Source organism: Vombatus ursinus, unplaced genomic scaffold, assembly GCF_900497805.2.
Source record: "Vombatus ursinus unplaced genomic scaffold, bare-nosed wombat genome assembly UNPS02014786.1, whole genome shotgun sequence".
NCBI lineage: Eukaryota > Metazoa > Chordata > Mammalia > Diprotodontia > Vombatidae > Vombatus > Vombatus ursinus.
This window is the reverse complement of record NW_020954564.1, coordinates 54,010,756-54,037,007: the sequence shown is the minus strand read 5'-3', so window position 1 is coordinate 54,037,007 and position 26,252 is coordinate 54,010,756. Positions and strand designations below refer to the sequence as shown.

The 26,252-nt window shown below is 46.4% G+C and overlaps 2 protein-coding genes across 2 annotated transcripts in view; one reads left to right on the top strand and one right to left on the bottom strand.

The window, feature by feature from the left end:
* Window positions 1–16,119, top strand: part of LOC114046907 (low-density lipoprotein receptor-related protein 3-like) — a 21,948-nt gene extending 5,829 nt beyond the window's left edge. Inside the window, exons 2-7 of the mRNA XM_027867520.1 lie at window positions 202–249; window positions 6,322–6,460; window positions 11,469–11,677; window positions 12,191–13,277; window positions 14,440–14,572; window positions 15,179–16,119. Coding sequence (XP_027723321.1) covers window positions 202–249; window positions 6,322–6,460; window positions 11,469–11,677; window positions 12,191–13,277; window positions 14,440–14,572; window positions 15,179–15,877 — 2,315 coding nt within the window. The 3' untranslated portion in view covers window positions 15,878–16,119. The remainder of the gene's footprint in view (window positions 1–201; window positions 250–6,321; window positions 6,461–11,468; window positions 11,678–12,190; window positions 13,278–14,439; window positions 14,573–15,178) is intronic.
* Window positions 16,120–16,226: 107 nt separating this feature from the next.
* Window positions 16,227–26,252, bottom strand: part of LOC114046908 (asc-type amino acid transporter 1-like) — a 48,329-nt gene continuing 38,303 nt past the window's right edge. The window contains exons 6-11 of the mRNA XM_027867521.1: window positions 24,280–24,403; window positions 24,067–24,170; window positions 23,489–23,585; window positions 21,723–21,872; window positions 19,987–20,164; window positions 16,227–18,849 (exon numbers count right to left, since the gene is read on the bottom strand). Coding sequence (XP_027723322.1) covers window positions 18,719–18,849; window positions 19,987–20,164; window positions 21,723–21,872; window positions 23,489–23,585; window positions 24,067–24,170; window positions 24,280–24,403 — 784 coding nt within the window. The 3' untranslated portion in view covers window positions 16,227–18,718. The remainder of the gene's footprint in view (window positions 18,850–19,986; window positions 20,165–21,722; window positions 21,873–23,488; window positions 23,586–24,066; window positions 24,171–24,279; window positions 24,404–26,252) is intronic.

The following is a 26,252-nucleotide window of genomic DNA, read 5'->3' as shown; positions in this document are numbered from 1 at the left end:
TATGCTGTTATGCATATATGTATATATGTGTATGTGTGTGTATGTATGTGTATATATGTGCTCACATGCTAATGTGGGGGGGTTTTAAAAAGCAAAGCATGTGGTCCTAGTTAGACCATGGCTTACATCATTAGTCCTGCTGTATGTGGCCTTTGGGAACGAGATAAGGTTGGTAACATCCTATTTTTGTGTCTCTTGCAGTTAATCTCTTCTTAACTGGGAGGCTCAGCAGTGCAGTTCCTTCCTTAGGTAAGATGCTCCTATGATTTCCTCCAGGGGATTGAGCTTCCTACTTCCTCTGCTGCTGATGTTGCTCTTTTATCCCCCATTAGGTGACTTCCTGAGTCTGAGCAGAACAGAATCTGACTCTGAATGTATTTTCCTCTCTGTCGCTGTTTGGCACAGATAATACTGAGAAATGACTTTTTTTTTTTTTAAACTTTTAACTGGAAGCTCTGTATCCGTAACCCCTAAGCCAGCTCTAGGAAGTGAGGCTTCTTTGGGGCAAGGGACCACGTCTGAAACGTAGTCTGCACAGTCAAATGTGTATTTGGTAATTACTTGACCCAAGTTAGAATTAGCCAATCAAGTGGCAGTTAATTGCTGAGTATGTCTTGTGTGCTCAGCACTGGGTAAGATGTTGTACGGGGAGGTCTGGTAAAGGGAATGGGGTGGAAAAGCAGAAGTTGGTATAGGTTGTTTTTCTCCCCTCTCTCCCCGCCACTTGCTGATTTTTACCAAATTCTGATTCTGTCCACATTTATTTAAGGAGTCCTTCAAGGAACAGAACTTTTTAGGGGCCCATAATTTGACTAAGACACCTATCAGCATGAACTACTTTCTTTTGGAAGAAGCTCAGAAAAGTTTCTCAGAAACTCTGGGTTTCAGAACAGGTCGGGGGCCCATTAATTATGTGTGAGCTTTTCCACCTTCTGTTTTTGAACTGCAGGCATGTTAGTATTTGTATTTTGTGCTCTGAGGCTCAGTCTGGGGCTTGCTTATTTTAAACTGATTTGGAAGAAGTTGGCAGGTCTTTATTTCAAAAGCGTTTCCACCAAAGGATAGTCTACATCTCATTTTAAGGCAGCATAGGGTCTGCTAACCCTAGCTATAATTCTCCTTTTTAATTTTTTCCCTAATTCTCTTTAGTATCTGACTCAAATTGACTTATTTTGATCATATTTTTTTTTTGGTCTCTTGTGAAAGTGAAGGATAATGTACAATCAAGTCCCTCTTGTCCTAACACTGGATCAGGAGTTCTTAACCTTTTTGGGTCACGAACCTCTTTGGTAGTCTGATGAAGCCTAGGAACTCCTCAGAATAACATGTTTTAAATAATTGAAGGAAATGCTAAATTTCAGTTAGAGGTTATTGAAAATGAGCATGTGATTTTTTTCTTCATCCATGGACCCCCTGAAATCTATCCACAAACACCAGGGTAAGAGCCCTTGTCCTTGAGGCTATTTCCCTTTTCCAATTTCAGTGCCCATAACTTTGTGTTTTCTCTGTGTTTTGTATCTTATAATTGTGTCATCTCTTCATAATATTTTCATGTGGCTTTTTGGACAGTTTGGCCACTGTCTCCTGAGAGCATCTTTTTTGCTAAATTATTTTAGGAAGCTTTTTTTGTTTGTTTTTAAATCAACAGTGACTTATCCCCTGTAAATATTAATATCCCATTTGACAAACCCTTTGGCTCCTTTTGGAGTATACCTGGACTCTCTCCATCAGCAAGTCTGTGGGTAAGGTCTGAAGCCAATGTCTGCAGAGGCAAATATTCTGCTTTACCCTTGCTCCAGGAACACAGGACATGTTGGAGAGTTGGAGAGACATCCAGGGCTCTAGCATTTGTCTGCCAGTGCATCCTTGTGATGGAGGTGCATTGAACTTAGAAACATCAGGAAATTGTGAGCCACAAATAGGGCTCTTGGTCAGAAAGGTATGAACATACTTGTGTGTCTGCTGGCCTGGAGCACCTTTTGTGGGCTTCTAAGCCCTTCCCTTCACTCAGAATTCTGTGAATGATGGTCAGGTTTCTGGATGCACATGAGCAAGCCCCTCTCTTTGGCTGTGAGAAGATGTATGCATCTGGAAAATCTCCAAGCAAAGGCAAACTCCTTGGAGAAGGTGTTAGGTTTCCTTACTTGCATGCTGCTGCCTCACTCAAGGCTTAGAACTGAAGGCAGAGGACTCATGTATTGATCTCCCTTTTTAAAAATCTTTTCAGCCAATAGTACATGATCAATACTTGCATTTAAGTATTTTTAGAGACAGGAAATTGTTGTTTTGTTTTGGTGTTTCCTTGGCCCAGGAAAGAGGAGAAAGAAGTGACTTGAATGTTGAACTCTGTCCTGATGGACATGCCAGGCTGAGATGGCGTCTTGACCCATATAACTTAAAGAAGTGTCGATTTTGTGTCTGGCTTGAGTAGAGCTAGTGACATTGTCATCATCCCCACCTCAACCCCAACCTTCCTTGCCCATTGGATTTGGATTTAATTTGATTTGGAACTGATTGTTTACAATCTGTATGACCTTGGACAAACCATTTCACCAAACCTGAGCCTCAGTTTCCACCTATGTAAAATGAGAGGTGGACTAGATCATCTCTAAGGTCCTCTCCAGCTCTTAATCTATGATCTTGTGTGAGAGACACACATGTGCACATGCATTCCTTCTTTTACCCAAGACACTGCTAAGGGCAGAAGTGGCCATTATCCCAGGACTCTCAGATTTAGAAGACCCTCAAACTTCTTTTAAAATTACAGATTGGAAAAAAAATAAAATTACAGATTGCATTATAAATAGTGACTTCTTCATTAACCAGGCCAGCTTGTGATTATTGTCATCGATCTGGCCTGTTCTTCATTTTGCCTGGTAGTATTGTCTCATCTTTTACAAGTTTCCTTCCAAGACTGTTCAGTATCAACAGCTCCATTTTGTATATGGGGATCTTGAGTCCAGAGAAGAGCAAAGCCTTGTGCTGAGTCTGGCAGTATGGATGTCAGAATACAAGAGCCCCAAGATGCTTCCTGGCCCTCCCCAACCTATCTCTCTTTCTGAGGGCTTAGCATCTTAGCTTTCTGGCCAGAATAATTCCTTAGGGCATGTTAAGTTGAAGAAACTTATTAAAAACTATGTGGTATGTATATGTTTGTGCTTTGGCCAACCAAAATGAGCAGCTGGGGGACTCTTGATGGTTTGTCTTAAATGAAGTTTGGTCAGACTGATTGTCTCAAAGGATCGGTAGCTAATTTATGCTTCTCATTACTAAGTCTTGGGACCATGGCTACTGAAGAAGACGAGGGAACAGGTGGCCTCTTACTGATGCCATTACATATCCTAAAGAATTTTGCTGTCCCATATCTCTTTCTTACCTTTTGAGGCAAGGTAGACAGAAAACTGAGTCTCAGAGGTTAACAGCTTTGCCCAAAGGCCACAGAGCTAGTAAGTGCCAGAAGGGAGAGCTGAACTTTGGTCTTTCTGGATCCATAACCAGTGACTTATTTTCTACATTGCAAAGACAGTGTTGCTAGTTCTGAAGCTTGTTTTTTTCTGGGCTTGGCAGGCTTTGTCTCAGTAGGAAGAAGCCTGTTCAGTGGGGGAAGAACAAGGTTGAGGAATAGTCAGTTACACATCTGAGATTTCCAGAACGCTCTCTCTTCCTCCCTCCCTCTCTTCCTTCTTCTCTTTCCCTCTCCATCTCTGTCTCTCCCTTCCTCCCTCCCTCTCTCCCTCCCTGCTTCCTCTCTCTGACTCTCTCTTTCTCTTTGTCTCCATCTGCCTTACTGTCTGTCTGTCTGTCCTGGTCTCTCTTTCTGTCTCTCTCTCTCCCTCCCTCTACCTCTCTCTTTCCCTTCCTCCCTCTCTTCCTCTCCCACTCTCTGTCTTTGTCTGCCTCTCTCATTTCCCACCTCAGTCTCTGACTCTTGTCTCTTCCTCTTTTTCTCTCCCTCCCTCTCTCCTTCCCCCTCTTCTCTCTTCTCAGGGCGGTTCTTCTCTTCTTGTCTCCCCCATCCTTTCTGTCCCCCTCCCAGCACTTCCAAAGTGGAGATGAACTCATACCTGCAGCCTCTGTGACGGTTGAGGATCAAAATATCCTTTTGCAGAACTAAAGTGGAGGATAGAAAGTCTAGGGCCTGGTTGCAAACCTTTAAAACCGTGGTCTGAATTTACAACGGAAATTGTAAGCTGAGGCATCTGATTTTTCTCTAAGTGTTGAGAAACTTGGCCACTGTAGATGTTCTAAAATATTCTGGCCAGATCAGCAAATATGTGAAACTTCACAACTCTTCCTTGGATCTCCTGATCATGACATGCTGATTACTTCCTTTTATAATTAGCTTTAGAGAACTTTTTCTGGTATCATAGATGTAGAATTAAAAATGACCCTAGAGTCTAGCTAGGCCTTTCCCCTCATTTTACAGATGAGGGAAAAAATTGGGAACATTTTTTGTTTCTGGGCATGTCTCCTCCTGGATGTTTTTTTCTGAATATAGTTTTGGGCTTTTAATATGACTGAAACCATGTGATCCACCATTCTTTATGTATGATTTCTATTAGCTAGTTCTTCCAAGCTCTAATTGCAGTCATCTTTCATATTTGTGCAGCATTTTTAGCTTTCTAAGGCACTTTTACGTGCATTATTATAGGCAAGTAGATTGTGTAGTGATGGACTTGGAGTCCGGTAGACCTGAGTTGAATTCCTTCCTTAGTCACTTACTAGCTTCATGACCCTTACTAGCAAGCCACTTAACCTCTCACCATCAGTTTCCTTATCTGTAAAATGGGCATAATAGTATCTGCCTTATAGGGTTGTTATGAGGATCAAATGAGATAATATGTGGAAAGCACTTTGCAAAACTTAAATATATATAAATGTTAGCTATTTCACTTAAGCTTAACAACACCCCCTTGAAATAGGTAGGACATGTTGTGGTGTCCCCATTTTATGGATAAGAGAACTGAGTTCTAGAGACTTACTAGCTATGTGACCCTGAGCCTCAGTTTCCTCCCCTGAATAATGAGGGAGTTAGACCACATGACCTCTAAGGTCCCTTCCAGGGCATAGTATGTAGTAAGCACTTAAAAAATGCTTATTGATCAATGGTCACAAGGTGAAGTGGTTTTTCACAAGGTAAGTCAGTGTTAGAGCCAATGCGTCTGATGTGTATAGCACTTTGAAGTTCTCCAAGTACTTGTGTGAACTTATCTCATTAGAGCATCACAACAACTGTGTGAGGTAGGCAGGGATTGAGGGAATTGAGGTTCAGAGAGGTTAAGGGGATTTCAGAAAATTACACAGCTGGCAAATAATGGTAGAGTCAGGAACAAAGTCTTGTTACTGTGCCTTACCAGCTTTGATATTTGGAAAGAAGGATTCAAATAGATTCAGTCTAGCTCCATATATAGTGTTCAATACATCAGTATATTTAATGATAGCCAGGTGGCACAGTAGATAGAACATTAGCCTTGGAGTCAGGAAAACTTGAGTTCAAGTCTATCCTCAAAGGCTTACTAGTTATGTGACCCTGGACAAGTCACTTAACCTGTCTGTCTCAGTTTCCTCATCTGTAAAATGGGGATAATAATGACACCTACCTCCCAGAGTTGTCATGAGGATCAAATGAGATATTTCTAAAGAGCTTTGAAAACCTCAAAATGCTATGTAAATGTTAGCTATTATTATTTTGCAGATTTGTAGTCCTTGTATACAATTCTCAAGGGGACAAAACTGGTGTCTTCTCTCTTCCTTAGTGTGTATGGTAGACACGTGGCTACTATCAGTTTAGCCTGTCACTGATTTGCTGTCTCCGGCCTCTGCTTCACATGAATGAGTGGAGTCAGCTGTATCTTGCCTTTCTTTCTCTAGGTCGAAGTCAAGTCTGGTGTTGGGCACATGGGAGGAGGCAGGAAGAGGCAGGAAAGGGAAGTAATCAAATGTTGGTACCAGCAGTCAAGGCTCCTTGGGTTCCTCACTCTGAGTCCTGACCCTCTTGGCTCTTGACTCCCTCATCTGGTGTTATTTGCAAAGCAAACGTTGCCTTTGGTGGGAAGGAAGTAGGCCGAGTCTAGCCATGTTCAGTGTCCCTGCTGGCTTACAGGTAGCTTTGGTGTGGGCGCTCCTGGGCCTGGACCCTGTGTAACTGGAGGGCAGTAGTCTTAGGCTTTCTGTCTCGCTCATGATCTTTTTCTTGCTTTTGACTTGAAGCTATGGCCCATTTTGTATGAGTCTGGGATTTGGTGGGAGCGATCTCAGCATCCCTGACTCCATCTCTGAGCCAGCGCTGCTCATTTGGTTTCTCTGTTTTGCCTCCATCAGCTGCCTGCAGTGGGAAGCTGGAACAGCACACGGAGCGACGTGGAGTCATCTATAGTCCATCCTGGCCCCTCAACTATCCTCCAGGCACCAACTGCAGCTGGTACATTCAGGGTGACCATGGGGACATGATCACCATCAGGTATGGATGGGCTCTGGGGCTGCAGAAAAAAGGCTGGGGACGGGATCTACTCAATCAGTCAAGCATTTATTAACTGCTTACTGTGTTCTAAGCACTGGACTGGCATTGGTGATATAAAGACAAAAGCAAGACATCTCCTACCTTCAAGGAATTTCCATTCCCTTCCCGAGTCTTGGGAAGAGAGAGCCTTTTACTAGGTCAATTTAAGCTGCCTAGGAAAGTGTAGAACCTGGAAGAGCCTAGGGCTCTTCCCTGTGTGTTCTTACATTTATATGTTTGCATGGACAATCATATTGTTATATGTGTCAAGCTGGAAAGGATCTTAGAAATTATCTAGTCTGACCTCCTCATTTTGATACCCACAGAGGCTAAGTCATTTACCAAGAGTCACACAGGTAGTAAGTAGAAGAGTTGGGATTGGAAGCCAAGTCTTTTGCCTCTAAATCTGGTGTGCCCTGTACTATGCCATCCTAACTTGAGGGGCCCCAAATGTCTGTGCATGAGTCTCTCCTTAGAGATGTTAGAAATGAGGGTTTAATTCAATTGACAGGAAACATTCTTGGCTAAGGACTTCCTACATTTCAAAGGCCCTAGGACTCGAATGATAACCATTGAGCAGTAACCTTGGTGCCACTTCTAGGTCTTTGCTAAGGGCTAAGAGGTGGGGTTCCCCAGGCTGGGTAAGACGCCCTTTCTAAGTAGGACTGACTCCCCCTCCCCACCCCGCACCCTCACAACACACACTCAGAGAAGTCTCGCCCTTGGAGCCTGGTTTGGGATGTTTCCCCAGCTCTTTCCTGGCTAATACTCATGGGCTATTGGATCTCTTCTGCATTTAGGAAGACAGAGGCATGGAAAGCATGTGGGACTTTATTTGGAATCCTGCCTCATTCTTGTGTTCTTTCAGGGGTATACTGAATAAGGGAAAAGCTGAGGTTTAGGGGGCCCCCTGGGGTACCTACAGGAGCACTCTGAATCTCCCTCAGGAGTTGGTGAATGGGGAATGGAAGAAAGCTATACCTTCTTCTTTCAGTGAGAATTCTTTGTCTATGACAAGGTCCTTAGCCCCATTTTGGGGGGTCAGGAAGCAGTGTTGGTAAGCATCAAGCTTGGAATTCTCTATGGACTTCACTTTAACCATCTATAAAGTGGGCAACATCCCAAAGGGAGTAGAAGGAGTGTGGTGAGAGGGGTGGGAGCAGGGTGAGTCCAGTGGGACCTAACTCTGAGGACTTTTGTATGTGCCTTTTGGGATGCAGGGCTGTGCTGGGGGGCTGTTGTGATGTTGGGTGAAGTTTGGGTGCCCAGGGATGGGAATTCTCAGGCAGCTAAGGAGTGGCTGGCATCTGGATACATCCTGGGCTGCTGAAGTTAGGTGCCGCCACTGCCCATGGCTGCCAGCAAACACAGCCACCTTCCTGGCGGGGTGTGTAAGGCAGTGACTCATTCGCTAGGCGCCATCTGCCAGCTCAGCTGCTGCCTATGGCGGGAAACACAAGCTGCCTCACAGTTCCAAAGAAACCCTCTGATAGTGGAGTGCTTTTAAATGCAATAAAAAAGGTCAGTGTTATCATGGGCAAGAGTGGAGAGGGAGTTGGCCACTACCCCCATATGTTTGCTAAAAATCAGCCTTTGGATCTAAAGCCCAGGAACTGGTCATCACAGTCCTAAGTTCCTGCAATAGCCTCAGGTAGTCCCTGTGCCCTGGCATTTCTTATATCTCCTGACTGATAGCTGTGATAAGTCATGAAGTGGACAGAAGATAAGTGAATCCCATTGAATAATTTTGCATGCACTGAACTAAGGAGAAACTGGCTAGATGGCTGAGGTCCTGACTGCTAGAGAGTTCTGTTTGTTTGGGTTTGTTGATTGTTTGGATATTGGCAAAGACAGTTCTGCCCTCAAAGGGGACGAAGTCTCTACTTCACAAAGTAAGATATGTGTTGGAGTATGGGAAATTGGATAAAATTGAGTGCAGAGTGCTAAAGACCCAGACTAGGTGAATGGATCAGGGAGAGGAGGTGTGTATAATGAAGAAGTCAGGGAGGAGTCAGACTGCCAAGGGCAGACCCTGGAATCCATCTGGCTACTCTGAGGCCTGTAAGGTATCAGTCAACTTCAGGGATGTTCCCTAAGAGATAGTCCGGACCTCTACTTACCAGAGCTTAGAATTATGTGGTTTGGGACACTCACACTAGGGACTGTCTCATGGTAGTCCTGACAATGGAGCCCTCCTAGATTTCTGTCTATACACTTTGGGGTCTATAGGACTAGCCACAGGAAAAAATCCTGCAAATGCCAAGTATTTGTTGCAAGGCCAAACTAATTGATACAGGTGGATTTGGACATAAATTGACTTGTATCATGCCTCCAGATGACTAATCACCTGAAACAGTCTCTTCCAGTTAGAAATGTCAGGTGTCAAAGGCACAGAGCATAGACCCTAGAGCATACGACTAATGTCGATGTTGGCTCCTGAGGGTGAGGTTATCCCAGAGGGCCAGGCTGTCTTCCATTTGGGGATCTGGAAGCATGTGTTTGTATTCAAGGGCTGTGGGCTATGATTGGAATAATAAGGAAACTTTCTATGGTTAAGGTGGACTTGAGGGAGAATAGGAAGAGGCATGTTGATTCTCATGAGTGGCCTGAACCTCATCTGGCTACCTCATGGTTGGCCCTGCAGACAGTGGGTCCCCCTTTTTCATAATCCAGCTGATCCTGTCACCCACTTTGCCCCTTTTTTAGGAGGAGGGGAAGGAAATAAGCGTTTATTAAGCTTCTATTACATGTAAGGCACTGTGCTAAGTGCTTTATAGATATTATTATCTCATTTGATCCTCACAACAACCCTGGGAGGTAGGTGATATTATGATCCATATTTTATAGTTGAAGAAACTGAGGCAGACAGAGGTTAAGAGACTTGTCCAGGGTCATACAGCTCTCCAGGGTCTAAGGCCAGATTTCTGGACACCGGCGCTATTCCCTGTGCCTCCTCAGAAAAGGGAGTTGGTTGAACATGTCTGTGTGAGTGTATATAAGAACATAAGGTTGAGGTTGGAAGGGACCTTAATGGTCATCTGGTCTATTTTTTGGATAAGGAAATGGCAGCCCGTAGAGGTTGAGTGGGCTCACACAAGTAGGAAGAGATCTGGGATTTAGAGCCAGGTCCTTTGACTCCCAATACTGTGCTTTTCCCACTGTAGCACACATTGTTTTGATCCACACAAACACAAATGTAGGCACACATACATGCTCATGTGTAGGTGTCTGCTATCCCTCCCACCCTTCTTCCCTGCCAGGTGAGAAGGCAGCCAGCTGGCCCGGCATTCCCAGCATGGGACAGGTGTCTGGTTGTCTTCTTTCCTGGCTCCAAGGATGTGCAAAGCAGCGCTTTCAAGCTGTTTGCGCCTGTTGTGTTCCTCTAGCGGTCTGATTGGAAGGTGTGAGTCAGGGCCAAGGTATAAACATGGCATGGGTTGGAGTAAAAAGACTAAACTGGGGAACATGGGGTGTCTGAGATGAGATGAGATTCGTGCAGAGCCTCACACCAGGTGGTAAGGAGACCTTTGGACATATGTGCTGGGTCTGTTGGGTATTTAGAAGTTGCCAGGGAGTTTTGACCTACCTCCAGCTACATCATGTTTTGCTAATGTGCTTTTTTAAAAACAAAACAGGGGCAAGCTAGGTGGCGCAGTGGATAGAGCACTGGCCCTGAAGTCAGGAGGACCTGAGTTCAAATCTGGCCTCAGACCAAACACTTGACACTTACTAGCTGTGTGACCGTGGGCAAGTCACTTAACCCCAATTGCCAAAAAAAAAAAAAAAAAAAAGAACTACAGCTTGAATCCTTGCCTTTAAATGACACCTGTAGAAAGAGGAAGAACTGTGAGCCTAGGAGGGTAGGCAGCTGCCTTCAAAAAGACCCTCAGGGAAAGATCAGATTGGTTTGGGAGTGACAGATCCAGCAATAAGGATTTTTCTATTCAAATTTTCTAACACAACTCTAAATCATCCATATTTTTTTCTTTGCTTGGTCTACTCTGAAGAGCTCAGATCTTCCCTGTTCTGATGGACCTTGAAGGGCACTTTGTCTCTGCAGGGTCACACATTTAACAACCTGTACTTCTCCCCCCCACCCCCACACTCACCCCCCATTAGATGGGGATGGCTTGGGAAGGCTTCCTACAGGGAGGGAATTTTAAGTAGAGTTGTCAGGAGGGAAAGGAGAGAGGACCGTAGGATCGTAGCAGTAGAGCTGGAAAGAACCTCAGGAACCGACAAGGGAAGGACAACAGAGAGGGTCAGTATTGAAGGGCCATCATCTAGAAGAGGGACATGAGGTATCCCGTTTGGTCCCCAGAGGGCAGGACTGAGAGCTGTGGGTGGAAGCTGCGAAGAAGCCAGTTTGGTTTTGGGCAGGAAAAAATTCCCCACAGTAAGTTATCCCAAAGTGAATGGGCTACTTTGGGAAATACTTTGGGCTCCCCTTCACTAACGCCAAGATTGGAAAGCCTCTTTGGGCTGCCTTGTAGAGAGGATTCCTCTTCTGGTTTGGATTGGATTAGGTGGTAGGCGAGTCCTCTTTAATTATGTGATTCTGGAACTCAGAGGCAGGAGACACACAACACGCACACACATACATGGATCTGTGGTTGTCTCTGCCTGGGAGGGATAAAGTTCTGTTTTTCTCCTTAGCATCCTTTTGGCTCCCAGAACTCTACGTTACTTTAATTTGGGGGCACTAAATCCTTTATTGGTGGGTGGGGGACCTTGGGCATAGATTTTAAGTTGGGATTTGTGGTGGAGAGGTAAAAAGGAAGTCTGAGTTCTGGGCTGTAAGTTTCAGCTCAGATGTTGACTTCTCTCAGCCCTCAAAGTTCAAGTCCTTATCTCTGATCCAATGTCCTGCTCTCCTTTCCTGGGATATGAGTCCCCATATTTGACCCCATGGTCCCTACCTGTGGTTTACCAGGTCTTCTTCACCTGTCTTTCTACTCCCTTGCCCTAGTTTCAGAAACTTTGACGTAGAAGAATCCCACCAATGCACCACAGATTGGCTCATGCTGGGACCATCATCTCGCCGGGAAGATTACCGGATTTGTGGTTCGGCCATCCCCCCTGCCTTCATCTCAGCCCGAGACCATGTTTGGATTTTTTTTCACTCAGATGCTTCCAGCTCAGGCCAGGCCCAGGGCTTCCGCCTGTCCTACATCAGAGGTAGCGATGGGCTTCCCCAAAGAGAAAAGCATGGCATGTTCAGGGTATTTTGTCCATGGTTAGAGATGTGTGGGAAAAAAGAATTGGTTGAGGTATCCCCTTCCCAACCCTAACCATTCTTACTTGGCCCTCATCAACTTTATGGTTCCTCACCTTCCCCACTATGCCCATTCTAAAATACTGTCTCTGATGGGGAAACTGTGTTTGCCTTTTCTCAGGTCTTCACAGGTTAGGGACAGGTCCCCGACACCCCAAAATCTCTTTAATAACAGTCCCTCAAGGGAAAGTCCCTCTAGCAGTATCACCAGTTCACATGGTGGTGTTCCAGTTAATCTGACACTCACTGCTTCAGCTAATCCTCAGAACAGTTCAGTGAGATAGGTAGTATGATTTTTGTCCCCATTTTACAGATGAGGAAAATGAGTTTCTGAGAAGCTAAATGACTTATGCAAAGTAAACACAGCTAGTAAGTGGCAGAACCCCAACTGATGTTTCCCTCCTTCCTTCCCTTAGGAAAGCTGGGCCAGGCAGCTTGCCAACCAGATGAATTTCTCTGTGGCAATGGCAAATGCCTCCCGGGCCCTTGGCACTGCAATGCCATGGATGAATGTGGGGATGGGTCAGATGAAAAGAACTGCTCAAATTCACCCACAGAGATCCCACGTAGCTTGTGCCCACCTGGCACATTCCCTTGCAGCGGTGCCCGTTCCACACGGTGCCTGCCCACTGAGCGGCGCTGTGATGGGACTCAGGACTGTGGTGACAATTCAGATGAAGCCTACTGCCCTGACCTTTCATGTGGTAGGCGACTGGGCAACTTCTATGGGTCATTTGCCTCGCCTGACCTCTTTGGGGCTGACCGTGGCTCTGATGATCTCCAGTGCACATGGCTCGTGGACACACAGGATGCCCGGCGCGTCCTCTTGCAGCTGGAGCTGCAGCTGGGCTATGATGACTATGTGCAGGTCTATGATGGCCTGGGGGAGCGTGCGGACCGCCTGCTGCAGACCCTCTCTTACCGCAGCAACCACCACCTGGTCAGCGTGGAGGCCTCCGAGGGCCAGCTGACGGTGACTTACCATGCTCGAGCCCATAGTGTCGGTCATGGCTTCAATGCCACCTACCAGGTCAAGGGCTACTGCTTGCCTTGGGAGCAGCCCTGTGGGAGTGATGAGGGCTGCTTTTCCGAGATGCAACGCTGTGATGGCTGGTGGCACTGCCCAGGAGGGAAGGACGAGGAGGGCTGTCCGGCCTGCCAACAGGACGAGTACCCATGTGAGGGGGGCAGTGGGCTGTGCTACGCACCTCCTGACCGCTGCAATAACCAGAAGAATTGTCCTGATGGCTCTGATGAGAAGAATTGCTTCTCCTGCCAGCCAGGGACCTTCCACTGTGGCACCAATCTATGTGTCTTTGAGACATGGCGCTGTGATGGCCAGGAAGATTGCCAAGATGGCAGTGATGAGCGGGACTGCTTGGCAGCAGTGCCCCGAAAGGTCATCACCGCTGCCCTCATTGGCAGCCTGGTCTGTGGGCTCCTTCTGGTCATTGCCCTTGGCTGTGCCTTTAAGCTCTACTCTCTGCGCACACAGGAGTACAGGTGAGCACCTCGAGGGGAGGCCCGGCCCCTTACCCTTCCACTGGAAGTTTCCTTCAGAGGGCAGAGCTCTAGGTCAGGGATTCTGAACTCGGAGTTCCCATGTTACCAAGGAGCAATCAGTAGGTTTCAGGGAGTCCCTGAACTTGAATGGGAACACAATTACATCTTCATTTTCATAACCTCTAACTGAAATTTAGCATTTCATTCAATTAAAAAAAATGTTATTTTAAGAAGGGGTCCATATGCTAATAGGGCAGTCCATCAGACCACCAAAGGGGTCCCTGATGCAAAAAAAAAAAAATTAAGAAGCTTTGCTCTCATCTGATAGCTACTGAATTGTCTTTTGTTTCTTCTGGCTTTCAATTCCATGAAGCACAGTCACATTTGCATGCTATTCACCTCTGCCTGTGTACATCACAGTTAGGCAGGGATGATTGTCAACATTTTATGAATGAGGAAATTGGAGTCTGGAAGAGGGGAAGAAAGCAAGCTGCTGCCAAAGCTGGCCTTTTGCCTGACCACTAGGCGTTGTGATCTGACTGGTGGGACATGTCACCCAGAGAACTCCCAAGTTTGCTTCTGGGCTTTTCCCTCCCTCCTCCCTATCCCTTCACATGCCAGGAGATCTCATTGGGAAACCCTGTTTGATCTCTTCACATATTGGTCTTCCCTCCTTCCTGATAGGTTTGCATTACTGGCATCTCTTCCCATAGTCATTTGGAGATTTTGAGGCAGGATCAGTCTCTGATTAGTTTGTGTTTGGTGTTGTTACTTCTGGAAGGTCCCGTAGGAAGAGAGGTGTGTGTATGTAATGGGAAGGAGAGGAGGGATGGTGTCAGGGTACTACACAGCTGAACCAAATCACCAACTAAACACTAAGGCTGATGGGTGCCATGTAGGTCTAAATGAGAATGGAGCCCAGAGATAGAACAGAGTCCATTGCCCAGGAGTTGGGCCTTGGGGATTTTCTGCATCGATCTTCCTGTGGCCTTCCTATTCCCTTTTGAAGGTTTAGGCCGGGAACTGTGAAATGAATGATATCTGGGATGGTGCTCGGGGATGGAGAGGGTCCTGTATCCCACATGGCCCCAGGGTAGGCCCTGCTCACATATCTGGGACATAGAAGAAAAGGTGCCTATAACAAAGATTCCGTTAATCCTAGGGCCTTTGAGACCCAAATGACTCGTCTAGAAGCTGAATTTGTTCGACGAGAGGCCCCTCCATCCTATGGCCAACTCATTGCCCAGGGCCTCATCCCACCTGTGGAGGACTTTCCTGTGTACAATGCGTCCCAGGTAAAGTGGGTCCCTGGGTCTTATTTTTGGATTCACTTCCCTGATCCATAGGGGCCAGTGGTGATAATGGGGTGTGGGTATGGGGGTGTGTGTGTGTGTGTGTGTGTGTGTGTGTGTGTGTGTGTAGGTGTTATAGAATTTTCCAAAGAGAGTTAATTTCAGACTAATTTAATTAAAAAAAAAAAATAAACACAGGCTATATGGCCCTATTAGGAATGGTAGTAGCACTAATTCAAAATACTATTGGGTGCCAGAAAATAATTGGAGGGGGCAAGTGTGTCTTTAGCCTGTTGGCCCAGAGCAAAAATGGTAAGACATTTAGTCTATTCCCAAGCCCTCCACCCCTATCTGTGATATTGGGGAGTCAAGTTGGCTTTGGGTCTCAGAGTAAAATGGTGGCTAGACCCAAAAGAGACGACAGAGGCATGGACCACCTGGTAATGTGTTCGGGGCCATCCTGAACTTCTCAGATCTTTGAGGAAGTTGGGGAAGTAGTCTAATACCAGGGTGTACAGAGAGAGAGAAGCTGCCATGGTTTCCAGGGTGGAGGGAGGATAGCATGGAGAGGGCTAGTTCCTTGATAATGGTGTTGGGCTTGCGTTGTAGGCATCAGTACTGCAGAACATCAGGACAGCCATGAGACGGCAGATGCGGCGCCATACTTCTCGCCGGAGTGCCTCCCGGCGCCGCCTGGGTCGCATCTGGAACAGATTGTTCCACCGACCCCGGGCGCGAGGGCAGATCCCACTGCTGACTCCATCACGCGCCTCACAGACTGTGCTGGGGGATGGGATCATTCGCCGGGCCGGGGGCACCTCCTCAAGCCCCCCTGCATCCTCTATGGGGCCTCCCCCTGTCCCTCCAGAGACTGTAGGTCAGGTTGTGAGGGAGGGGCCACCAGATGCCTCCAGCTGTGCCCTGGTTACTGAAACAGAACCCTTGGGGTCCCCTGCCCCAGGCACTGCAGCTCCTACTTGTGCAGCACATGGCCTAGAGCCCAGGCACTTGAACAAGGAGCTCAGAGCCACTGGCCAAGCTGAGCCAAGAAAGGCCTTCAGGGACCCCTTGTCAGAAAGTGTTGTTGAGAGGCTCCAAACCCAGGGTGACCCCCATGGCACCAGTCCTCCCCCGCTGAGCGAGGGACCAGGTCGGCTGCCCCTCAGGAAGCGGGAACCAGTCTCCTCGGGCAGCTCCCTGTGTCTACCCCAGACATGCCAAGAGGAGCCCCTAGGTGTCCACGGGCCAACTTCACCCCACTCCTTGATTTCTGATGCCAGTGATGATGAGTTCCTCCTGGTGTGCTGATGTGGACCCTGCTACAGTGGAATGGCAGGAAGTGTCTCAAGTCTGACAGGTTGACCTCATGCTACTTGCAGTGACAGTTTCCAGGGAGAGGTGATTGGACTAAACATGGGTGGATGGGGCCCCTGGTGGGCATATCAGCTGTCACCACCCAGTCTGGGAGAATTCTGCTGCCCTTCACCACCTCTCCCAATCCTCCTTGTCCATGTTTTACAATCAGGGAATACAAGATGATTTTTACCCTTGTTATGGTTTTCTTGCTTTCTTTCTTTTTTGCTATTAGAGGCCTGGGTGGGTAGGTGGGGCTGGGCGTGGTGAAAGGGTCACACAGGGCTTTTCCTGCTAGGATGAGAGTCAGGGGTTCCTGGGAGAGCTCAGTGCTGGATCAGGTGCTCAGGTGCCTGAGTGGCCTTTCCCAGTGTGGGCATGATAATGAATGCTGGGTGTCCCTGCCAGCTCTTTCTGAAAACCCCATTCAACATTTGAGGTGTCCAGAGAAGAAAGTTTTACCAAGCGAGGGACACAGGGCCCAGTTCCAGGACAGTCTGACCCTGGTTTGGAGTATGCCCCAAAGAAACTATGGCTGGGATGGCCTGAGTGAGGATACCTGTATAAGGTATGAGCTTGGGCCTGTATCCCTTCAGAAGATGGAGTAAGACCAATTCCTTTGAGAAGTGGTAGGGGCAGCTTGAGGAGGAAAGGTTAAATATCAGGGTGCTCTACCATAGTCTTTAAATTTGCAGACAGAGAAGCAAGACTGACTTAAGGCTGAGATTAGTCTCACATTGGGCTTCTCTAACTAGACTGGAATGACCAAGGCTTTGATTCAGGGCACCAAATGTAGAGGGACCACACTGAGGTGATGTCTTCTTTTCTTTCTCTACTTCCCCTGGACACGTTTTGTGGTACAGAAATTCCTAGTAACTTCTCTGGTATCAGGTGCTGTTGAACACAGCCAGTGAAATGATCTGTGGGGCTGAGATGGGAATAGGGAGTTCAGGAGGAGGTGTCTTTGTTTCATATGGCCAGACCATTCTTTGCTTCTATATTTTTGTCTCTGTCATAGCTATGGAGATGGTTTTCTGAGCTTTCTTGTCTGTGTAGTCACCGGGCCTCAGACAACATTGCACCTGTGATTACATAAACAATCTTCATGTTCTTGCTGAAGGTAGTTTGCTGTTGTATAGTTATTCCCATTTCTTTCTACTTTCTTCCCTCCTGTCAGAATTTCATAGTCTGAAGTTTTCATTTGCCATAGGCAAGTCCCCTTAAGTTGATAAGGCAACTGCTGAGCAAGCTTGACTATCTGTTCTCCAGCACACCCAACCTGTGTACACATGGTCAGTGAAGGCTCAGGAGATAGATCATCAAGTATTATTGGGAAGGAAAGTCTGGGAGTGGGGACAGAGATTCAGAAAAGCTCCATGGTTCTTGCCAATACTGTGCCCCTCCTCAAGGCTGGCTGGGTCCCAGAAGCCCCAGACCTCACCATCTTTTCCCTCCTTTAGAGTGCTCACACAATGGGATAAAGCCAAGTTCAAGGGAGACCCATCAACGTTGACTGCTGTAGCTCCTGAGGCCTCAGGACTGAAACTGCCCTCCTGCTGATAGAGCCATGACAAGGGGAAGGGAAACCCCTGTGACTAGATCTTGTGTGGCAGAAATGACTTTCATCAGAGTGATAAGAAGGCGCCCCAAAATTCTGATGTATGCTATAGTAGTTCTGGATCCCTGCTGCCAAGGCTAACAGCCCCAGAGCACAGAAGGCCCCTTGGATCAGCTGTCATCCAGATGAACAGCTATGGCACTGATCCCAAGCCTTGATTCCACTTGGCCCAGCACTTGGGCCTAATACTTTCATCTGGTCCTGGTCGCTACTTTTCAGTGCACAAAATTCAGTTCCAGCTGTCTTTCTTGGTCACACCTTTATAGAGGAACCATTGCCAATGGCAGAAAGATGGGACAGCACCCCCCCCCTTTTCAAGTTGATGCCATTACTATTTCTGTCTCTTAGAGAAGGCTGCTTTGTTAATCCCAGCCCCACCCATGGCAGATGACAAATGCTGGAGAATCATCTCAATCCTGCCTCCAGTCCTTTCTGTTAAGATCCTTGTTGTCTCGATCTTCTTTGCTCTTCCTGGCATGAATTGTTTCTTGTACCAAGCAAGTGTGACCAAAGGTCAGAAGTGAGTGAAGGACAAGGACATTCCATTTTTCTTGAAAAGGTGTATGAGAAAGGAATGGGGTCCCCATATTCAGACTACAGGATCCTCTCAGGTATGAATGACTGTTGATTCCTTCATTCTCAAGATTAAGCTACTGAAATACTAATTTCTTTGCATAAAGGTAGCCTCCCTCAAACTTGCTTATTGACCATATGCCCTCAGCTATTGCCATCCAGGGCATGGACCATGAGCCATGAGCAATGACTACATTATATGGAATTACAAATCCAGCACATGTGATCATGTCAGTTCTATTCCTTTTTTTGTCCTCTCTGATATGTGAAGCTCTCAGGCAGAGATGTGAGGATGGGCCTACATTCCCAGTTTGACTGGCCCATCAGGACTTGAGCTAGCCCACCTATACATTGTGCTTCCAAATCAACCTCACTGACGGACTGAACCGTGTCAGAATTAACCAATCGGATCCTTGTTTTATTTATAGACTTCTTGCTGTCTGTATAGCTAAGGTGGACTGATCTGGGGTGAGGGCTGTTGTTTGTGGGGCTTTGCTATTAAAAGTGTCTAAGAAACATATCTTTTTTTCCTTAAGAAAACTTTTTCAAAAACAAAAACATAACACGTAAACAAAAAAAAATCTACTTGAGTCTTGATAAGCATCTCATTGTGTCTTCAAAGCCTTTTCACTTCCCGAGGGGGTGGGGTGAGGGCAGGGACCATTTTCCTCTTCAGGAGCATCACTCTGAGGGTATACCACGAAGCACAACTTCTGGCCCCACCATGTAAAGGACTCTAAGGGCAGACAGAAGCCATTTAGGCAAGGGCTATGACCAGCCACTCTGCTGTGCAAGTCACTTTATGGTTTGCACGTAACTGAAAAGTAATCCAGCCAGGATTCCCAGAAGAAACCTGTCCAGTTCTAGCTACCCCTCAATAACACAACCCCAAAGCTACTTCTTAAATCTGTCCCTTGGAAAACAACCCCCATCCCCATACCTGCTGGTCTCTGAGGTCACAGATTCACAGACTGTCAGAGCTGGGAGGGACCTTAAAGGGCATCTCATTCAACCCCCTCACTTTACAGGTGGTGAAGAAGGCCCAGAGAAGGGAAGGGACTTGCTGAAAGTCACATAGGAAGTTAGTGGCAGGGCCAGAACTGGAATCCAGTTCTCCTGACTCATGACTTAGTGCTTTTCCTACTGCCTCACAGTACAGTATTATCTGGTTATACTAGCAGCTCGTCAGGTCTTGCCTTCCTTCCTTCCTTCTTTCCTCCCTCCCTACTTCCCGTCCTTCCTTTTTTCCTTCCTCCCTTCCTTCCTCTCTCCCTATTTCCCTTCCTTTCTTCCTCTCTCCCTAATTTCCTCCTTTCCTCCCTTTCTTCTTTCCTCCCTTTCTTCTTTCCTTCCTTCCTGTTCCTCTCTCTCTTTCTCTCTTTTTTCTTGGTGACTGGGGAAAGGGAATGTGATTGGAAGGTTACGATGTTGAAACAGTCCTCTAGTCAGCATGATGGGTAGCCTAGAGCTCAAGGGCCCAGAAATGTACTTTGAAGATAAACTTTCCAGGGCCTGGAGAACTCTTCTCTCCTGTGGACTTTCACTTAGCCTTTAATTAGGTGCTTTGGCTTTTCCTGGCCAATCAAAGCTCTGTTCCCTTCCCCTGCAGGGCAGTAAATAGCTTAGTAGTGTGGTACAGTGTAAAGAGGGCCAGTTCTGGAGTGAGAGGACCTGGGTTCAGATTTTGCTTCTGACAGCTTACTACCTGTGTGACATTGGGCAAGTCACTTAACCTCCCTGGGCCTCAGTTTCCTCATTTGTAAAATGAGGAAGTTGGAGCAGATGACCTCTGAGCTCCCCTCCAGCTCTCACTATAAGCCCCTATGATCCTAACCCCGCTACCAGTCACCACTCACCCCATCCCCTCACTCACCAATGAGCCTGTGCACACACTTTGGTTTGTTTCTCCAGGACACACCCAGGAAGAACACAGGGACGCCTGTGAGAATGATGATGAGGCCAATGCCACAGACTACAGGCTCTGAGTAAAAACTGAAGATCAGCAGAAATGCCCAAAAGGTCAAGTATGTGATTGGGATGAGAAGATTTACCTGGAGAAAGAGAAAGAGAGAGAGAGCAACCGGGACCGAGAGGGCCAGATTCTCTCAGTAGTTGGAGGCCTAGTCAACGAGCATTTATTAAATGCCACTATGTTCTATGCAATGTGCCAAACACCGCAGACAGAAATGAGACGGGGACAACCCTATTCTCTGCCCAACAACCTTCTATGATCCCTTGTCCTTCCTGCTTTCATCTTCCCTTTCCCAACAATGACTAGGGAAGGGGCTTGATTTTTGGAGTGAATCATTGAAAAAGCATCTCTTAAGAGCTCTGTGCCAACCTCTGTACTAAATATTGGGAATACAAAGAGAAAAGTGAGAACAGAGTCCACTTTCAAGGAGCTCATGCTCTAGTTATGGGGACAACATATATATGAAATTTCAGCAGCAGGGCACACTGAAAGACGTGAAATGCCAAAGAGTCTCGGGGGGATGATGAGGAGAGAACTTAGTGGCATTGAGGTGCAAGTCTGTGGCAGCTGGGTGACACAGTGGTTACAGCACAGGGCCGGCAGTCAGAAAGACCTGAGATCAAGTCTGACCTCAGACACATACTAGCTGGCCAAATCACTTCACCTCTGTTTGCTTCAGTTTCCTCATCTGTAAAATGGGGATGATGATAATAATAACACCTACCTCCCTGGGTTGTTGTGAGGACCAAATGAAGTAATAATTGCAAAGCACTTAGCGCAGCAACTGGCATATGGTAAGCGCTATGTAAGTGTTAGCTGTTATTATTTAGTTGGGTCATTGAGCAAGGTCACACATAGGTGAAAAATAAGAGACAACTTTGATGTAATGAAGTTTTTTGTGTGTGTTTGTTTCCAAACTGGCTCCGAAGGTGCTTTCCAGAAAAGTGGAGAGCAGTAGCAATGTTGCTGGAGTAAATGGTCCCCAACGAGACTCTTGTGAAGGGACAATATTCCTTTGGATGCACAAATTCCAGTGTGTTCCTTAGGCAGAATAATGCATCATTCTGCTGTGTGCTCTGCTCATCCCTGGCTGATGATGAGGCCGCTAGGTGGCGAAATGTGTAAAGAGAGACTCAGAAAGAATAAGAAAGATTCAAGTTCAAATAATACTTCAGACACTTATTAGCTGTGTGACCCTGGACAAATCAGTTAGCTTCTTTTAGTCTCAGTTTTCTCATCTGTAAAATAGGGATGAAAAGAATACCTAGCTAACAAGGTTATTGTGAGAATCTAATGATAATAATAATAATGATAATAGTAACAATAATAGCCAATATTTATATAGCGCTTTGTTTGCAAAGCGCTATATAAATATTATTTTATCCTCACAACAACCTTGCTATTATTATCATCCCCATCTTACAGATGAGGAAGCCGAAGCAATGAAAGATTAAGGGACTTGTTTATAATTTCCAGCTCTCTATTCGATGCGCCACCTAGCGGTCAAATGAGATAACACATGTTATGTTTGCAAACCTTAAGGCACTCCACAAATGCTAGTTATTATTGTTGTTGTGAGGGACTGTGAGGAAGCTCCTATCACATCCGGTCCCTGGGTGAGGATGAAGGATGCTCACCTTGATGGGTCTGAAGAGCTTGGGTCTCTTCCATCGAAGCACAATCAAGCCAATGATGGTCACTCCATAACAGAGGTAGTTGATGAAGGACACATAATTAATTAATGTATATGTGTCTCCCACAAGCATGATCACTGCTGTGGCCCCAAACTGGAAGTGAAGGGGAATTAACTGTTAGTGCATCTGAATGCCTAGAGATGAAGAGCTCTGGCTGTCTTTAGTACCCTTATACCTGCATGGACCCATTTAGGACTCAGTGATGCCTTCACTACTGCTACTTAAGCCTCAGGTTCAGTCCTTGTTAAGCTAGACTGAAGGAAAAAGAGGGTTAATGCAGCTTGGTAATTTTATCATAAAATTGGGTTCTTCCTGGGATGCCCCTGGCCAGTGTAAAGATGGGATAAAGATGTTTGAGAAAGATGCAAATCTTGAGGGTGGGGGATCTGAGGAAGATCCTGGGACAGATGAGGGCTCTGTGTTGGAGGGAGGACTAAGTAAGGCCCAGGGACTTCGGGGGATGAGAGCAAGTTGACCCTGGTGAAAGGAGGGAGAGGATAAAAGGAAGGCAGGGTGGGAGCTGACAACCTTCATAATTTCTCTCAGGGTGGGTGAGCAAGGCATGGTCATCCCTCTCTATTGTGGTTGGATGTCTGTGTCCTAGCTGGGAGAGATGGGGAGCAGGTGATGGCACTTCTCACAATGTGAATGAGAACCCTTTCCCTGCCTGGCTCATAGCTCACGGGTTGCTTTGGGGATCACAAAGGAATAGTGGAGAGTGTTCAGAGAAGCCTAAAAGGTACAATGGGTGCAAGAGATGGTTAACGCCAGGATGTAGGTGGGAGAATGGAGTGGGGGAAGGAAGTGGAGTGAGGTTACATGTACCCATTAGGTCTGGCTCTGTAGCACTTCCGGGAAAGTTTTCTGGGAATCTTCCTATCTCAGTCCCTCATCTGATCAGAGTGGGAGTGAGTCCAGAAAAGTCATTCATTTACCCAGTCCTGCATGCAGTGCTTCATGGGAATCTGAGTGAAGTGTAGCTTTTTGTTTTTGTTTATTTCTGAAGTCTGACTTAACTCTCTTATTCCTGCAACCTTTACTTTGCATGTGTATTTTAAACAAAAGTCCTTTTTCTCATAGCCGCCCTTACAGGAACCTCCACACTACAGTACCCCATTACAAACTGCTATAGTTGCCCCTTAGTCAGGGACATTACCTCTTCCACTGATGCCTCATCTCATGTGATGAGCCCAAACTAAGCTTAGGAGGCTGTGTGTGTGTGTGTGTGTGTGTGTGTGTGTGTGTGTGGTGTGTTCTCACAGATGGCTTTAAGTTCCAGTTCCAGACTCATCCCAGCTCAGCTTTGAGATGGAGGCCACTTGGATTGGTGACATTGTTAGGGGATCAGTGTAGGATGAGGGGAGTTCATGGGGACATATTTTCTCTTGCCTCTGAAAGGTTGGCACCAACCCAAAGAACTACCTTAGAGTCTTACCAAAAAAAGAAGCCTAAAAGTGACCCCCTCACAGTGACTGTGTAGACAGATTGTCTACTTCAGCCAGTCTATGTGTCATAGCCAGATGTTTACTAGCAAAGTAAGCTGAGGCTAATTTTTCAGATGATTCAAGCAAGTTGATTTTCTTTGCTCATGAAGTTCTACTGGCCCTGGCTTTGTGGTTAAGAGTATATAGGAAGTCAGCAAGGCCCCGTTGAGCCCTAGAATCTCCCAGAGCAGGTGTTCAGGTACAATCAGGGATAGCTAGACTTACACACACGAGAAGCGCAGGGATGGGGGTGCGGTGTTGGACATGGATCATGGCCAGCAGGCTGGGAAGGTGGCCTTCACGGGCTCCAGAAAAGCATAATCTGGAAAGAAGAAATACCAGTTTGGGGCCTGGAAAAGCTATACATTGGATACATCAGACAATACGGATAGCAGTAGTACAGAACATAGAACTGAACCCTAGGTTTCTCATCCCTTCCTGGTGCCTTATTGATTGGGTGTCTAAGACACTGGCTTAGTTAGCCTGTGACCAGTGGTTAGGTGATCCCTTCAACACCCCCAATCTCCCACTTTTTTCTGTATCACTGAGGGAAACTCTTCTCCTGTATCTTCTGACCTGCCCCTTAGTTAGGGTTCAATAGCCCAAGTGGCCATGAAATTCTTCCTTTTCTCCACCCTGATTTCCTCTTGCTTTGTTTTGAGTGGAATTGGGAATTGTCCCTGGGAGGTTCAATATTAATGTTAAAGGACTCATCCCAACTCTCTTTCATCTCCATTGGAGGTATTTTGCCCTTCTCAGTCCCCCTGGCCATCACCCTTTCTTGATAGATCTAGGTTGCTCACCTGGAGGAGGTGAAAAGATATCCATTGATCCCTCCAAAGGTGGAGAGTGCGACGGAGACAGGCATGATCCAAGAGAAGTAGCCCAGTAGCTTCTCTCCAAACGTCTACAGCAATGGAAGACAGAGGGAGTGAGAAGGCGAGCCTGGCTGGGATGCTAGGGTAAGGGGGGAGCAGCACAGTGGGCCTTGGGTTAGGGTAGGCCGTGGCACTTACCACAGCAACAGCATTGGAAGACAAGAGCTCCTGTGGGGACATAGCTGTGAAGTATGCCACATTGGTGAACGTGTACACGAATGTCACCAGGGGGATGGAGATGAAGATGGCTCGAGGTAGGTTCCTATTGAGAAAACAATAGGGATGCATCAGTATTGGTACTTGGAAGAGGGAAAGAACAGAGCCATGGAGGGGAAAGGCACAGCTGTGGGGACAGCTGAGGTGCTGTCTCCTGGCTACTGGCACGCCATCCAGGCTGCTTTGGATTATCTATGGTCCCTTACAACATATGTATGTTGGGGAATAGAATGGGGTAGAAGAAAACAAGAAGGGTAGAGGTCAGAGCTAAGAACAATGGGTATAAATTTAAGCAGTAAGTGCTGCACTGGCTAGAGTGCCAGAGTCAGGAAGACCTGAATTAAAATCCTGCCTCATACATTCACTCGATATGGGACCCTGGGCAAGTCATTTAACCTGTTTACCTCAGTTTCCTCATCTGTAAAATAACAGCACCTAAATCCCAGGATAGTTGTAGAAATTAAATGAGCTAATAAATGAATAGAATTTTGCATACTTTGAAGTGCTAAAGAAGTACTAGCTATTATTATTGTCATTATTTAGGCTAGAAGGTGAGTAAAAGCTTCCTAATGATCACAGCTATTGGGAAGTGAAAATAGACTGCTTTTGAAGGCAGAGGATTCTTTCTCACTTGAGACCTTAAAACCAAAGGTAGCTAGATGGTCACTTATTGGGTATATTTAGAAGGGATTCCTAGTCAGGCATGAGTTGCACCAGATGGCCTCGGGAAAACTGGTGGCATTGGAATCCAGGAAAATCACTCAACTCCCATCTCAGCAACAGTGAGTTCTGAGCCAAGCCAGGGACATCTATTAGGATGAGATGGCTTACAAGGAGCAACAGACCTGGTTTGTTTTTCCTTCCCTCCCCTGGAGTAGTAGAGGCCTGGAGGCCTGAATAATTCATATTCTGGATCTTCAGACGCCAGATAATGGAGAGCTGATCATGTCCTCCACTTGGTAGCCTATGGGTAAACCCTCTGGTACTGAGAGGTTCAGGACTCAAGGTGGCTGCTGAGTAAGAGAGATTGGTTCTGGCCCCATCTTCCTCTTTTCTGGCTAGTTAATATCAGGTTCTACCTTCATTTCCTTTTTGGGTGACAATGCAACTGTCTGGGTTTTTGTTTGTTTATTTTTGCAACTGGCTTCTCCCCACTTTCCATACAGTAAGAGCCAACATCATGCCTCCTCCTGCCTCAGCTGATTAACAAAGAATCAGAATTCCCCATATCTGGAGCCACATGGGGCTGGGAAGGTTGCTCTGGGGTCTCACAGCTGCATGGGGCTTTATACTTTCCAAGGCATCTTAAACTGTGATCTGATTTGAGCTTCCCAATAACTTTGGCTCTGCCCCTAACTCGCTGTGTGATTCCAAGCAAATATTTAACCTCTCTTGGCCTTAGTTCCAACAACTGAAGAGTAAAGGGTTGGATGAGATGGTTTATAAGGTCCAGTCCCACTCTAATGTTCTTTGATTCTAAACCCTGTGAGATAGTCAGGGCAGAGATTCACATAATCAGAGAATCCCAGAACTGAGAGGGGCCTTTGAGGTTGTCTAATCCCATCTGCAGCTCAATGCCAGAATCCAGGCTCTGTACACTTATTTTTTTTTTTAAATACAGGGAAAATTGCTACTTCGTAAGACAAGTTATTCCACTGTTGGACAACTTCTTTCTTTTCTTTTTTATACCATGCTAAAATGAACCTCTCTCTGACTTCCATTCATTAATTCTAGTTCTGCCTCCCTGGGGCTGAGCAGAAAAAATATCATCATTCTTCTACTTGGTAGCCCTTTAACTAGGTGAAGGTAGCTCTCATCTGCCCCCCAAGTCTTATCTGCTCTAGGTTAAACATCCATCTGGTCCTTATATTATCTCCATTTTACAGATGAGGAAA